Below are 16,613 nucleotides of genomic sequence, written 5' to 3'. Positions count from 1 at the left end.
TTCCCATTACAAGACAGAGATTAGTCTGCCTATGAGTGAGAAGCCAGAGATATTGGAATGAAACTGCAGATCATTCCTAGAAGGAGCTTCTCTTATCACCCTCTATAAATTGAAGCATAGTCTCTCAAGTGCATGAGATTAATATAATATTTCCTGGGAATTGCTCCACAGTGCACTTCATCACATTTTAGAACAAAGGAATGTTGAGAGGTCAAGTAAAGACAAGGGAACGGCTTAAGCAAATAATGGCCAGTATAGGCCTTCTGTTTTAACAGTCCAATGTTTGTCCTTTTATTCCCTTTTTAATTTAAAACATTATACACACAGTGGGTGGAATAGTCTAAAAGCCTTTGTGCCAAAGGCAGTACCAGTTGTTAAAATCCCTTCACCTCATTATAGGCTCTTGCCTGAAGCTTGGGCCTATTGACTCTCGCTCAGGGACTTTAACAACCTGTATAGCACTCAGCAGCCAAAACATTTTGCTATATTATACAAGACATTGTCATTTCAAGGCATGAAAGTGACACACTATCATCACTAAATAGAAGAACAGGTCACAGCCAGGGCTACGCAACTGTACAATTGTATTCCTTGGATAATGGGCTGATACAAGTGTCTTTACGAGATGCCAGCCTTTGCTGAATTTAAGGAAGTAGTAAAATGCACAGCACTTACAAATGATGTACTGGAAGACGCGTGATTTCACCAAGATGTAAATGCCTATTAAGAACAGAAAGACACAAATGATGTATAACCATATTAGAGATAAACATACTTAATATCAGACAAGAGGTCACATAACGAAGTTGGCCCAAAATATTTCAGGGGTGAGATGGGGGGGCCTTTGCAAAAGGGTCTACTGATAATTACGGAATAGTTTAATAAATATAAATAAATAGAAGTGGGGAAATGCTATTTAAAACACAAAAATGGGGAGGGGGGAAATTGTCTTCGGCCAATCCCTAAATGAATGAATGTATAGGTATATACATTATATATATATATCCAGCGTGTTGGTCCTGATATATTAATATCTCTCTCTCTCTCCCCTCCCCCACCCAGTGTGCTGATCGGATTAGGACAGATTGACACTCATCAGATCAGCAGTGCAAAATCCCCTGGCCCAGACCACACCGATAATTTCCCACAACCGTGGCACGTTTGTGCCAAACAAATGGGACCGTGCCCCTTGCAATTTTCTCTTGCTTTTGTTTTTATTTGAAAATACAAACCCAGTTTAAAAAAAAAAAAAAAAAAAAAAAATAGAAAATATAAACCCAACGCGCTAAGGTCTTCACACAGACCTTGATCACGAGTAACTTCCCGACAATCAGTGCAACCTATATTTCCTTTTCCCTGCCACATCATTTCCTGTTTTGCAATGCATGATAATTCGTGCAGTCTTTTCATAGTCAAAGGGAAACATTACCATTAAAAGTGACAAAGTGCTTTTTGTGCAAATATGCTACAAAAGTGTCAATGTGCAAACATTATTAAAAGTTACAAACATTGTTTTGTACAAAAGTTTAAAAGGGATAATTAATTATCGAAATATTTCAAGACATGTGTGAAGTTCTTGCTCTTGATCTATCCCATGCTGACTTCCTCTATTTTATACTTCTGAAAACAAAGATATAATTAGATATTGCACAAAATCACAACGTTTATATTGATTTTGTATCCTCCATTATATTTCAAATATCGCAAGTCAATAGTCCTGATAATTGGATTTATATATTCAATTTATTTAGAGTTTATTATTATGACTCCTCTAGTGGTTTTATATACCATTGAGTGTTGCACTCTTACAGGACAATTCATGCCCTCCATTGGGCCATGTTTGGCTGACATTGCGATATTTCTACGCAAAAGATGCTGAATGATTGGTCTTTCCGATTTGATGATTTCTCTCTGTACTAATCAATTGTCACACCCAACAGTGGATTTTTTTGTGTATATTTTAAGTATTCGAGTCATTTGCGTTACATTTTACATACTGAAAGAGCAGCACATAACCCGATTGGTTTCCTCTAATATTGGATCTCCCAGGCGTCACACTGGAACCGGAAAGCTTTCGTCAGCAGTACCCCTGCGCGTCGATATGCGTCGTTGTATGGCTCCGCGTGCGTCGCTGGCGTCGTATTCGCCTAGATGACGTCACTGGAGCTACTTAGACGCGCCCACGCGCGCTGACGTCAGTTCTGTACACAACTTTCCACGACAGGAAAGCAGAGCCATGTAAGATACTGACCACTGGTGCATAGAAACTAGGGCCCGAAAGAATGACCTTAGCCCTAGAAATCAGTTCGCAGAACAGGGAGGATGAGTGGGGCAGTAAGGAATCTATCACTAACTAATGTCTCTTACAGATATATTGTTACACAAGTAGTAACTTGTGCATCTGAAAGAGACACGTTAGTGATAGATTCCTTACCTTAGAACAGATACCCCAGCAATACCAACCCCGGTGGTGGGTCTACGAACAAGATTATACCAGAAGGTAACGGAGAACAGAACGGCCAAAGAAACCATCTCTCCGGACCGGACTGTCAAGGCAATAATGCTTTGAAGCAAATAATGCAGCGAAGCCCACGTAGCAGCCTGACAGATGTCCTGCAGGAGGACACCGCGTCCCAATGCAGTAGTAGCTGCTGTCGCCCTGGTAGAATGGGCATGCAGCCCCACCGGAGGTTCCTTTTTAGCCATAGAATAACAGGCCTTGATACACAAGACGACTTGGCAGGAGATAGTCCTCTTGTGAACAGCCCGGCCTTCCTTGGCGCCTGCATAGCCTACAAAGAGCTGGTCATCCATCCAGAATGCTTGTGTGCGATTCAGGTAAAAGGAGAGCGCACGTTTTCGGTCCAGACGGTGGAGTCTCTCTTCCTCTCTGGAAGGGTGCGGAGGCGGAAAGAAAGTGGGCAAGGTGATAGTCTGCCCGGTGTGGAAGGCAGTGACAACCTTTGGCAAGAAGGAAGGACGAGTACGAAGCACAACCGTGTCCAGATGAACCGACAGAAAAGGAGGCTTACAAGAAAGAGCCTGAAGCTCACTCACTCTCCTGGCAGAGGTGATAGCCACCAGGAAGGCAGTTTTCAAAGTCAAAAGACGTAAAGCACAATTGTGAAGCGGCTCAAAGGGAGGGCACATGAGATAAGTCAAAACAAGATTAAAGTCCCACTGAGGCATTATGAAAGGAACAAGAGGGAACATATGCATAATGCCTTTTAAGAATCTCTGTACAACAGGGGACTTGAGAAAAGAAGGCTGATCTGGAAGCCTCAGAAAGGCTGAAATGGCCGAAAGGTAGCCCTTGATAGTGCCCAGAGCAGAACCCTGCCGGGCCAGAGAAAGAAGGAACAAAAGGACCTCAGAAAGAGGGACAGAAAGGGGGTCCACAGTCTTGGCAGTGCACCATGCCACAAATTTGTTCCACCTGCAGGCGTATACCGATGTAGTGGAGGGACGCCTGGCTGCCAGAATGACATCACAGACTTCGGGAGGCAAGTCAAACGGAATCAGCTGTCACCGCTCAATCTCCACGCATGTAGGTGGAGGCTGGACAGGTTCAGGTGGAGAACCGTCCCCTGCTGCTGCGACAGAAGATCCTCCCGCAGAGGCAGTCGGATCGGGGGATCCAGGCTCATACTGAGTAGCTCGGGATACCAAACTCTTCGAGCCCAGTCCGCAGCCACAAGGATGACTTGGGCACGGTCATGCCTGATTTTCTTCAGCACTTGGGGAGAAGAGGTATAGGCGGAAAGGCGAACAACAGATGCAGCTCCACTCGCGACGAAAAGCGTCGCCAAGCGAGTGCCGCCTAGGAAATTCCAACGCGCAGAACTGCGGACATTGCGCGTTCTCTTCTGTGGCGAATAGATCTAACCAAGGCTCTCCCCACTGTTGAAAGAGACCTTGCGCCACCTCCGAGTGAAGACGTCATTCGTGATCCATCAGACACCGGTGGATGAGTTTGTCCGCCCTGGCGTTCAAAGAACCCGCCAGGTGTTGAACCGTCAAGGGAATGCCGTGACGTTCCAGCCATGTCCAGAGGCGCAGAGCCTCCTGACATAGGGTCCACGACCCCACCCTGCCCTGTTTGTTGCAATACCACATGGCGGTGGTGTGGTCCGTGAACACCTGCACTACCTTCCCCCTGACAGAGGGAAGGAATGCCTTCAGTGCAAGAAGGATCGCCCGAAACTCCAGAAAGTTGATATGGAGCCGGGACTCCGCCGGAGACCAGAGGCCTCTGATCTCCACCTCTCCCATGTGGCCGACCCATCCCAGGAGGGACGCATCAGTCACCACTGTGTGCTCCGGTTGGGGAAGGGAGAGGGATCTGCCGCTGACCCAATGCTGATTCGTGGGCCACCACTGCAATTGTTGTGCAGTGCCCTCCGAGATCTGGACGTAGTCTGACAGGTTTCCCTGATGCTGCGCCCACTGGAACTTCAGGTCACACTGCAGAGCCCGCATGTGCCACCTTGCATGGTTGGTCAGCAGGATGCAGGAGGCCATGAGTCCCAGTAGCCTCAAGGTCGTCTTGACCGAAACCCAGGACAAGGGCTGAAAGATCGGAATCATAGCCCGAATGTCCTGGACTCGCTGTTCGGGAGGATAAACCTTAAACTGCGCCGTGTCCAGACCACTCTAATGAAGAGAAGCTTCTGGGAGGGAATCGGGTGCTACTTCGGCACGTTGATGGAAAACCCCAGCAAATGCAGGAGGTCGGCCGTGGTCTGGAGGTGGGAGATGACTGTGTGGGGGAGCCCGCGTTAAACAACCAGTCATTGAGATAGGGGGAAGACTGAAACCCCTGATCTGCGCAGATGAGCTGCGACCACCGCCATCACTTTTGTGAACACCCGAGGGGCGCTGGTAAGGCCAAAGGGGAGCACGGTGAACTAAAAATGCTCCTGGCACACCGTGAATCACAGATAACACCGATGGGCCGGCAGGACAGGAATATGAAAATAAGCATCCTGCAGGTCCAGTACCACCATTCAGTCTTGTGGGTCGAGAGCAGACATAACTTGAGCCAGAGTGAGCATTTGGAACTTCTCCTTCCGGAGGAAGCGATTTACGCTCCGAAGGTCTAAGATGGGACATAGACCCTTGTCCTTCTTTGGAACCAAGAAGTAGTGGGAGTAACAACCACAACCTACTTCTGGCATCGGAACGCACTCGATGGCCCCCTTGGCCGAGAGGGCCATAACTTCCTGCTGGAGAAGTGCCAAATGATCCCAAGACATGCAGTGGAACTGCGGTGGCATGGCTGGGGAGGGGTAGACTCAAAGGGGAGGGGGTAGCCCCGTCGAACAATCTCCAGAACCCACCTGTCTGATGTAATGGTGCGCCAGTGGGGGAGGTGATGACAAATCCTGCCCCCCACTGGCATCTGGTGGGCCTGAAACACCGGACTAGGAAGGTGTGGAGGCACTGGCAGCGAGGGTGTTGGTGGACTGACCCGCACGCTGGCCCCGTGACTCGCCTCTGCGAGCCCAACGTCCGCGGCTGCGCTGGGACTGTTGCTGCGCAGGCGTGTTCTGAAATGAACGTGTTTGTACGCCCCTTCCGGAGCTTCGAAAGGAACGAAAGTTAGAAGTGGAAGGAGCGCGTGTAGCCGAAAGGCCTAAGGACTTGGCCGCGGCCTGAGAGTCCTTGAAACGCTCCAATGTGGAATCCGCCTTATCACCAAAGAGGCGAGTGCCATTGAAGGGCATGTCCATCAAAGTATTCTGGACATCTGCCGAAAAACCAGTCGTCCTCAACCAGGCATGACGACGGAATGCCACCGTTGTAGAAATCGCCCTACCCAGCGAATCTGCGGTATCAAGACCACAACGTATAGTGAATTTGGCCGCGTCTCTCCCCTCCATAAGAGCCTGGGAGAGAACTGTCCAGGCCACCCCCGGACACTGAGGTAGCACTTGTTCAACCGCATCCCTTACAAAATGGGAATAGCGGCCCAAGAGGCAGGCAGTGTTCACAGACCGCACGCCAGAACATGTGGAAGCATAAATCTTTTTGCCAAACTGCTCCAACGTATTGGATTCCTTGTCTGGTGGAGCAGAAAGAAACGCACTCGGAGATGTCGAGGCCTGAACCACCAAACTCTCATTTGTAGGGTGTTGGGTGAGGAAGGCAGGGTCGGCCGGGCGATGGTGCCGGCCTACACCCTTGTCCAAAGGGGCCCCTGTGTTGGGCCAGGACCAGGTGCCCAGAAGCACTTCAGTAAGTGCATCATTAAACGGCAACAGCGGTTCTGTAGAAGAAGAGGCTGTCCGAATCACTTCAGTCAGTAGGTTGGTCCTCACAGCCACAGTAGGGAGCTGGAGGCCAAGAGCCTCGGCCGCCGTATGTAGCACCGTGGAAAAGGTACCACTTTCCCCCATAGTAGCTGAAGGGGATGGTGAATCAGGCGCCGGAGTGTAATCAGGGGCACCGGCCTCCGCCTTCTCATCCCAGTCACAGACAGACTCGCACTGTGCTGTGAGAGGGTCTTCAAACCCCTCCCAGTCCTCCCCTTCCTCCACAAGTGGACGAGGACGTGGGTGAATAAAAGGGTAAAAGTTCCCCATCTGCGTCAGGCTCGGCATCGGGAGACATCCCTCCGGCATTGTGCCGACGTCGGAAAAGAAGTCGATGCCAGCGTCGGCCGTCGAAGACATCGATGTCGGCGGGGGGGCCGTACGTGGTCCACCGGCAAGAAAGGGGAGCCACGGCCGGAGACATGAAGGCTTCTGGGCGGCGACGACATCGGGGCCAGAGCCAGTGACGTCGAGGAATGCGGAACAGTGGGGCCCGCGGGGCCTGAAGGCGTGCAGACGGGGCCGCACGGGCCGAAAAAATGTGCCATTGCAGACACAAACTCTTGCAAATTGGCCGGAGTTGCCGATGGACCCGGGAAAGGTGGGCAAGCCAACGGTAACTGCTCAGGCTCCGTTGGAGCCGCAGGGGCAGTGCCACCTGCCCCCTCAGCCGCGTCCTGTGAGGGGGGACGAAAAGCGGCAACGCTTCTTCGACTTCTTGTGCTTCGCCTTGCCTGACTGCAAGTGCGAAGACTTTGAATGATGGTGCTTGCTCTGCGACCGGGCCATCGACCTCCCACGGGACCTGGAACGACGTGGGGCCGACTCCCGGGTCTCCAGCCACTTTCGGGACCGCGCCCACAGAGTTTTCGGAGCCATGGCCCGGCAGTGGGGGCACGACTCAGTGTCGTGGCCACGCCCCAGGCAGAAGAGATACTCACGGCATGGGTCCGTCAGCGACATCGTGCAAGGACAGGCCCGGCAAAGCTTGAAACCGGGCATCCCTATGCACCAGGGGTAAGTTTACTTACAAATTATAACAAACAAATACTTAGTCAACAAGTGACAGGGTACTGCTCTCTCAGGATCTGCGCTTGCTGGCGTGGAAAAAGGACAGAACTGGATCCAGTGACGACATCTCGGTGAATACGACGCCAGCGACGCACGCGGAGCCATACGATGACGCCTAACGGCGCGCAGGGGTACTGCTGACAAAAGCTTTCCGGATCCAGTCTGACGCCTGGGGATATTCTAAGGTAAGGAATCTATCACTAACATGTCTCTTTCAGATAATGGATTTTAGACCAGTTTGCACACGCAAAAAACCTGTGGCTCATGTTCTAATCCTATTTTGCGACTCGCAAAATAGGATTAGCAACTCGCTATTACGAAGGGGCGTTCCAAGGGCGTCTCTTCCTAATAACGAGTCCAAAAGCAATTGCGGTCGAAAAACACTTGCAGTTTCCAACCCTTCTCAGAAGGTTGGTAAAGCACTTTCCAAGAGACCCCTTCCCCTTTGTGAATGCATGAGCAAATATGTTTTAAGGACAGGCAGGGGTCACTGCCTGCCCTTAAAAAATAAAACTAAAAAGTTTAATTTTTATTTTTTAACCCATCCCGTTTTCCTTTAAGGAAAACGAGCTGCATTTTAAAAAAAACAACAAAAAAACCCAGCTTTATTTAAAAGCAGTCCCAGACAAGGAGGTCTGCTGACCCCAGAAGGCCACCATCCCTTAGAGTGCCAGCCATTCCCAATCGGGTTGCAAATTGCGACAGCCTCATTAATATGCATGAGGAATGCAATTTGTGACCCCATTGGGAATCGCAAAGTGTCTCAGACACTGTTATACATCGCAATTAGCAAGTCTCAAACGCGACGCAATTTGCGACTCGCTAATTGGCGGGTTGTACATCTGGCCCCAAAACCCTTCAGTTTCTAGCCATGTTCTTTGTTAGTCATCTTGAAATGGCTATATGTGAACTTGTCCCTCAAATTTGATACCCTTCTACATGTAACATTAGGGTGATCTACAACTATTTCTGCTACTGTGGAATACGATTTCAATATTCCCCCATGTTTTCTTAAAATGTTAGATAGTTTCTTGCTTTTTGCTGAGACTATCGTTATCAAACTAATAACAGGTTTTGGATCCTTTTCAGTTGTTTTTGATCAAGGTAGGATTTGTGTTCTATTCCTTGATGTTGCTCTTTAAAGCCCTTTAGTGAGGACTTTTTGGGGGTATTTTCTGCTAATTAATCTTTTTTGTGCTACTCCTCTATGTTTTGCAAATTCTTCATCTAAGAACGGGTTCCTGCAAATTCTCAAAAACTCCTTATATGGGATGCTCCATTTTAACCTGGTTTGGTGAAAACTCTCAGCGTGTAAGATAGCATGTGTTGAAGTTTCTTTCCTGTGTAGAGTTGTCTGCAATGTATCATTGTGTACAAAAATGTCTGTGTCTAAAAAACCCACTCTGATGTAACTGATTAAACACAAAAGCAAGAGAAAATTGCCGGGAGTGCCATTTGTTTGGCACAAACATGGCAAGGTTGCGGAATGAATATATATATATATATATATATATATATATATATACACACACACACACACACACATTTTGCATTTTATTTTATTTTTAAATATGGAATTTCTTGTAAAGAGGAAAGATATTTGAGCATGAATGGCTCAGACCTTCTAAGGCTTTGAATTTAATGCATTCTGAGATGGGGAGCAGAACAAAAACTTCAGCATGGGATAATGAGATCTCTGCAGTTAAAGCTCTCTGGCAGCAGTATACTGTACATGCTTCACTTTCTAAACAAATTTAGTGGGCAGTCGGAGATATATAGCATTGCAATAACCAACTCTCCATTAAACAATTGCATTAAAAATGACAACCTTGCGAGGGAAAAATAATCTTTTTTATAATGCGAAGGTGGAGAAAAAGCTGCTTTTATTTGTGTAGTCACTGAACTCCACATCCACTTGAAACCACAATGTTTCACACATTGTAAGAGTAATGGTACTTTCCCAAAGTCTTCTATTAAGACTGTCTTAATGGAAGTCTGTAAGATTTAAGTTTTTTACTGCTGAGTTTGAGGTCCTTTTTCTTTGGACATTGTAGTGTTTATGGTCAGCATACGGTTTTGAAAATTGGCAATAGCAGAATCAATCTCTGTATTAATCTTCAAGGCTATTTGACTATCATCTGCATACTTACAAATTGGTATTCAAATGATTCAGTCAGAATGGCCAAGTGTGCTCTATTAACTGTATAAAAATAAATCTTGTACAAGATAAAGCTATCTGCATACAAGCACCAGTCCCTGTATTTTCAGTTGTGTATATGGGTACTGGACTGTGGCAACTCTAAAAGGTACCCTTGGTGCAGAAAAATGTAGTTGTCCATGTTTACCTTTAAATATCACAAAAGCTGTTCGAGGGAGTTCATCAAACCAGTGCTCACGATTCTGTTTGGCCTAAAAATAAGAAGCAAATATTACATCCATGAGCCCAGTCCAGTGAAATAAATAACACACAAATACGTATAGTAGAACGGAATCTTAATCTACCTTGTTCTCAGCAATTTCTCTGCCTTTAGTTCACTTTCAGGTGCTCTCGCTCTTTTGTTAGGATTATATTTATATCTATGCCACCATTTCGATTTTACTTTTGTGGTGTTTGTGCTACTGCACTAGGTCTTCAGGCAGGGTTGGATTGGGGCCACAATTCGGCAAAAAAAAAAGTGGTCCAGGTTTGCAGATCGCAACCTTTAGCAGTACACTACTTAGTTAGGATAATGGATCTAAATGATAACAAACATTTGCAGAAATAAAAGTATTTGAAAGCTTATAGGGCCAGTACTTCAATAGGAAATTAACATTCACTAAAACTATAGAAGCACAGATTTATCAAATATACTAGGAACTCATTTTTAATTGTGTTTTTTATCCATACATTTGCTGTTGATGTTTTGATTAATGTTTACTGGTAAACCTGATATGGTACAGACCTAACCTGCCTTTTACACTCACTTTTTTATGATATGCATTTTGTTTTTTGCAGTACATAAGAGAGGCCCTCAAATGCTCAGAGACTGGTAAGGGTGCAGCTGTTTTTTTATTTTTATTTACTTGCGGCTAGCATCACGTGTACGTTCCGAGAAAGGGAATGATGCTAGAGTGTACGTGCAAAAAAAAAAAAAAAAATAGTGTCACTTTCCTTACTTGCACTTTTATATAGCATGAAGTAGGCCCAGAAGCAATGGAGCACTTTACGTGAGCACCAGGTAACATTAAAGAGGGTCATATTATTTTTTTAGGTTCATGTAGATTAAGTGATTTGCCCAGAATCACAGGATGTCTAACTGGCGCTGGGACTGGAACCTGTTCTCACAGTTTTAAAGTCAACTAAAGCCACAACCTGTACCTATTGACGGCCGTAACTCATATCTGGCAGACAAAGGAGAAGAGCAAAGAAGGATTTACCTCCGCTGCTTGCATGGAATGGAGGAGGACAAAAATAAACCGAGGAGCTCCCTCGTCAAAACCCACCACCCAATGCTCTAGTCCTCTCCACTGCTGCAGTCCCCTGAAAAGCAAGTGCTAATGGCTTCCCATCAGCAGCTCTTTGCAGACTTCCTCACACCTGGAGGGAGGCAGTCACACCTCATGCTGTGACAGTCGGAGCAGAGCAGGCCAATGTCAAGCTGCCCCTGACAGTCAGCTGGCCAGACTTCATGAGCATGGGGTCATGTTTGTTAAGGCTTTAAAAACAGCCTTTCACACTGTGCACCAGGGCTGGAGCCCTTAGGAGACAGAAGAAAAAGGTCTGACACCGGCCTCAGCCAGAGGCCCATCGGTCGATACCCGATTGCCCACCTTGCCAATCCAAGGATGCTCCAAGTTCTGCTTATATATTTACATTATTACCCGTGTTCGTTCTCCTTAGTATTTCTGTCAACGACTCCTCCTTTCTCTTTTACCTATACCCTCTCCTGTCGGTTAACCTTTTTTGCACATATATTATCCTCGCATGTCAGCCTGTAACTCTTTCTTCGGTCTGTACTTAATTTAGCCATGCTAGGTCTCCGTTAGTTTCTTTATGCATATACATGACTCTTCAATATGTCTTTATAACTCTACGTTTCTAACTTTATTTCTCTGAAGCGCATGCCCCATTTTAGATGTTTCTTTGTCATTCAAACTACTCATTTATTTTTACACCACCCTACCCACTATTTGCTTAGGTTATTCTCGCCCCTTGTTTATTATTCCCTTTGCCATTAGGTTTCTTATCGAGTTGTCATTCAGTCCATCCTTTCAAGCTGGTTAGGTTCTGCCTGCACTGCACACCCCTGTTAGTTTGGGAAGGCAGCTGCATCCAGAATATTGTACCAACATGTACAATCAACAGACAGTGGCTTGTAACGTTGACCACAAGTGTGTGAATGGTGATCCTGTTTTGGTAGTCTTGATCATTATAGAACTTGCCTAAATCTTTATAGTCTGCTTCTTGGCCACGGTCTAACAATATCCATCTGAATAGGGCATACAGGAGCTGTAACAGCAAAAATGTGTTTTTTACTGAGGCTTTTTAGGAAGGCCATTCAGACATTATAGAAATAAACTGCAGCGTCAAACTGTTGATCGGATACGGTTTTCTATTGTTCTACCAAAGTCTGTGGATGTTCTCATTACTCAGACCCTTTAAGCTTATCCATAACCTGTGCCCCAGCCTTCTCCTTCTAAAATGCAAAGATGACATGGATGTCAGCAACAAACCAATCAATATACTTGTGTGAGCCTGTTGCTACATACCATTTCTGCAGACTTCTTCCCCTTAATCCAAGCCTGCTTTAGTCATGGAAATGCTCGTTATAGGATAATTCCTGACAGCCTGGAATGGGCCTTGTTCCGAAACTCTAACATTATACAGAGACGTTTGATGCTATCATGGGAAACCTGTCAGCAAAATCACCTATAGTTGTGGATCCAGTTCCGCAACCTACATTAATCTTAGCATATCCTATCTCATGGGTGAAAAAAGGAAAGAAATCACACTTGTATGGTCTCCTTACATTGAGGTGAATAAACGCTGCAAGGTTATGCACTGCTTTAACCTACAAGATTGGGGAACTATGTGAAAACGTTCCACCCAGGAAGAATCCCTGCTATGGCTTAGGGATAGGGAAGCTGCTAGCTAGCAGCTGCAGACAACCCAATGATGGGCACCACTGGAGCCAGCTACAGATTCATTAAGTATGTACCAGCATGCTGGGCTAGAAACCTCTTCCCTGACTTCAGCCACTTAGGACAAGGTAAAGGGCTCACACTGTAATGGAAAAAAATATGTTCAACATTCACCAAACATTTTTGAAATACGCAATTGGTTACGACAGCTAAGTCTTTGAATGCCCGGTTGTTATCCCTAAGCAATGTCATCACTTAAAAACGTTTGCATATCTCAAAGCTTCCAAGCCACACAACTGCAAAAGTGTTTGTCTAAATAAAAAAAAAAGATTGATCTCAACCCAAATCTAATCCAACTGTAGCAAACACAACCTTCCAACCTTGTACATAGCATTCACCAAAAGGTCAGCCTGTCTTCCTTTGAGGGAGTACCACTGGCTCTCCTATTTACATAAAAAAGCACACCCCCTGGGTGAAGAACCGTGGGGAAGGCAGACTCTTTTCTTTCCGCCAGCGGCCTCATATTACTCAAGAATGCAAGTTTCCACAATAATGAAAGGTGGCGAAAGTCCAGCCCCGGCAGTGTCTCTTTCGATCTTCATCTAAACCAGCCAGGTTATTAATCAACACTTCTGAAGAAACAGGCACAGTAATAGCAAGAGATCGAAAAGCGTACAAGTATCAGAGTTTACTGAAAACTAAAGATGTCTGGGATTTTACTCCAGATATGTCATTGGTCCTAAGTGGATGAGAAGCTTTCCAAGGTGCATAAACATGCAGTGTCATCAGGAAGGCGCGTTGACAATACCTAGAGTTCACAAGTGGAGGTCAATATTAACAATACAGGTGTCCCTCCACTAAACTATACTCTGCTCCACGAGTGCTCAACCAGAAGGCTAACGGTAGTGGCTTGACATCTTCATCTTTTCGGATTACACCATGAATGGTCCCCAGAAGACTTCATCTGCTGTGCAATTCATGTGCCATTTCATATAAAGAATGCTGTTGTGCGTCCTACCAGAAAAGAATCACAGAAAATAATATAAGAACACAATGCTAATATTTTGATACTGGGTTCTCCCCTTTAGGATTCGTCTGACCAATTCAGGAAATCTATCCAATTCCAGTAAATACTACCAGTCTGATTTAGCAGCCTCTGAAAGGACCAGAAAATGCATTTTCACCAAATAACTGTGTTGAATTTACAAGTAATAAGGTTCCTTCGCAACCAACAGTCAAGCTCTTTCAGAAGAAGTGGAGAGCTTCTGGCTCCTCCTGCCAAAGATGGTTGTATTGTATCCACGGAGACAAGGTTGTTCATTGCAAAAAGTGCTTTCGTTTATAACCATTTTCCTAATTAAATTTTATTTGAACCAATAAATTGTTTTACTGGATTTCCAGCCACGTTGTCATGATTTCTTGGCTAAGGACAAGCTGGCTAAAGCAAGACATCTAAAATCTTACCTACAACGAACATACTGGAATTTCTGAAATTCTGAATATTTATTCTTCAATTATGGTGAACTTGCCTCTGGCACTAAAGCAGCATTATTTGCTCATGCTTTTGCCTGGTGCATACACACTTGCATGTCTACGCTCTAAGTTAGCACAGCAGTATCAAATTAGAGGATATGTTCAAGTCATCATAACAGAGTGAGCAAAGATGCCTTTTCAAAAGACATCGATCATCTCAAGTAGTTTTAGGTTGGTGACTTTGACCAGGCCTCATGTCTTCTGAAAGCATTACTCTAGGCAGGGATCTTTTTGTAAAAAGGCTACTATTAGCCCGAAAAGTCAATCTTTTTGTTTGGAAGCTCGGTCAAGCAAATGCAGTCAATAAATCCCTGCACTTCATAAATCAGAAAGCAGTTGGGTAGGTGAGACTTTGGAACTCCACAGTGAGGAATAATACTCCCGTGTTTATTCTGGTACTCGAAGACATTGCTTTCCATCGTTTACAACTCCCAGACATCCAACAATCTCATCAGAGTCTAGGTTATGATGGTTGGTGCTGTACAAGTAAGGGGCATAACCTATGCAGGTGGCTGCAAGGCGTATACTTCAATCCGTCACAGAACTTTAATATGACAGCATCCGTTTTATAGGCTTTTGCAAGTTTTGTTTGAAGTGCAGTCAATTACTAACTAATTGTGAAGCAGGAAGAAAAACAACCAAGATATTAAAAGCAATATTAAGGCAATTATTTACATTTCTCTGCTTTTCTGTCTCACCTTTTCTATAAATCTCCGCTTCTGCTAGCCATGGACTTTTTTTATGCTGGTCTCTTTCTCTAGCTGGTTTCCTTCTTCTGACTATGTCCTCACTTTCCTTTTTTGGCACTAGACAGAAAACGCACTTGTTTCTTTTTTGTTTCTTATGTCCCTATAGGTACCCCTTTTTTTCTTTCCCGGATTAATTTTTTACCATTAGTCACATATCTCCGTCACTTATGGGTATTATCTTTTTCTGCAAGTGCTTCTGATATTTCCGAGTCCAACTTGCTCTATTTGTTTAGCTTCCTCAACCCAGAGCCTCTGATTTATCTAATTTTAGTTTTTCCTAGTCTGCCTCCCCGCACACTCCATTGGCCTGGTCCCTGGAACTGCTCATCCATCTCGGTTTCAGACCATATTGTGCATTCTGTCATGGTGTTTCTAGGGTGTTTTTAAAAAAATGTTTTTTGTAATCACTTATTTTTTTGTAAATATTTTTATTACATTTTATAACTGAGCACAATCTATCCAATGTGTATAAAAAATACACACACTATCGCCGGCCAGCTAAACTCAGGGGCATACCAGCTAGTATCAGATTGCATGATAAATTGCAAGAAAGGCACAGTAGGTAGGAATACTAATGGCTACATTGCCAGCATGAAAGACCCTCCCTGAACAGAAGAGGTAGGGGATCTCACAAGAGAAGCACCTACAGACATCAATTACAGCCCCACCTCCGTGATCCACGCTCACAACCAGGGTGAGGGTAGAACCGGGGTATCAGGGAGAGAGCAGTGCCACTGCCTGGAGCCAGTAGGTGTCAGGGCTGATACACCATCACCTGAGTTCGACATGGAGTCGCCAGGAGAAGTCTCAGTCAGGATTATCAGTCTCCAACGTTCCACACGCAGACAGGCCAACAAAATGGCATCCCAAACTGGCAACATTAGTATCCTAACTCCTATAGCTTCCTCTCGGTAGATCGCCTCCCTGTCACGTGTGCATTGTATCACTTTTGTGTTCTCTCTGTCCCCTCTCATTGAAATTCATACTTTTACATTAATAGAAAGAATACAAGTACTTACGAACCTTCAAGAAATGCACAGCACATAGAAAGGGAGAAGTCAGTTCTTTCAAATCCATTTTAACAAATTGCCCAATGAGTAAATATTAAAACACAATTTTTGTTTAGAGACTATAATTTTATCTCTACTAGTTACTGGTGTTGCATAAGGACGTACCTTCCACTTTAGTCCAACAACTTCATAGATATTGTAAAGATCTTTCAACCTGTTGGAACAAAGAAATTGTGGAACTGAGCTGCTGCTTAGTCTGGGGAATCTGGCGACAAAGAGATGCGGCCAGAGGGCACTTAATGAAAAGTAGAGAACCCTAGAACTGCACAATCAAGATGCCCTCAGCCAAACTTTGGACTTTGGTTTCGGAGTCTTTTGATAAGCCAACATTAATGTACTGTAATTCTACCCCTTAGACAAACCCAAACAACATACTGATCACACAGCGATATGCCTAATAGTGTACCTGGGCAGGAGTAAAACTCTTGCATACCCCTAACACTCTTTGAATTGATAAGGACATTGGCTCACCCATGAAGTACTATTCGAGATGAACATCTACTCCATACCTCAAAAACCCAACAATATATGCCAGCTACCAAGCAGCCTCTCGCCCCCTACAGAAAAACCTTCTCCAATCAAATACTTCTGGGCACAGTGGCTAGAGAGGGAACATGTTATTTAACTTTTAAATATCTGTAAGCAGGTTGCAGTGCTACAAATTCATATGCTTTGCACAATCCTGTCATCTGGCGTTGGTTGTGTACATGTTAAGCTGTTTTTCTTCAAAGTATAATATTCCGTTTTGAGATAAT

At 45.1% G+C, this 16,613-nt stretch overlaps 1 protein-coding gene across 1 annotated transcript in view; it reads right to left on the bottom strand.

Annotated features, from left to right (window-relative positions):
* Nucleotides 1-16,613, bottom strand: part of TPCN1 (two pore segment channel 1) — a 350,431-nt gene that overhangs the window by 118,119 nt on the left and 215,699 nt on the right. Inside the window, exons 13-15 of the mRNA XM_085634844.1 lie at nt 15,964-16,012; nt 9,731-9,794; nt 676-720 (exon numbers count right to left, since the gene is read on the bottom strand). Coding sequence (XP_085490970.1) covers nt 676-720; nt 9,731-9,794; nt 15,964-16,012 — 158 coding nt within the window. The remainder of the gene's footprint in view (nt 1-675; nt 721-9,730; nt 9,795-15,963; nt 16,013-16,613) is intronic.

This window comes from Triturus cristatus, chromosome 11 (assembly GCF_964204655.1).
Source record: "Triturus cristatus chromosome 11, aTriCri1.1, whole genome shotgun sequence".
In the NCBI taxonomy this organism is placed as follows: Eukaryota; Metazoa; Chordata; class Amphibia; order Caudata; family Salamandridae; genus Triturus; species Triturus cristatus.
The sequence above is the reverse complement of the archived record's forward strand: the minus strand, read 5'-3'. Positions and strand labels throughout refer to the sequence as shown.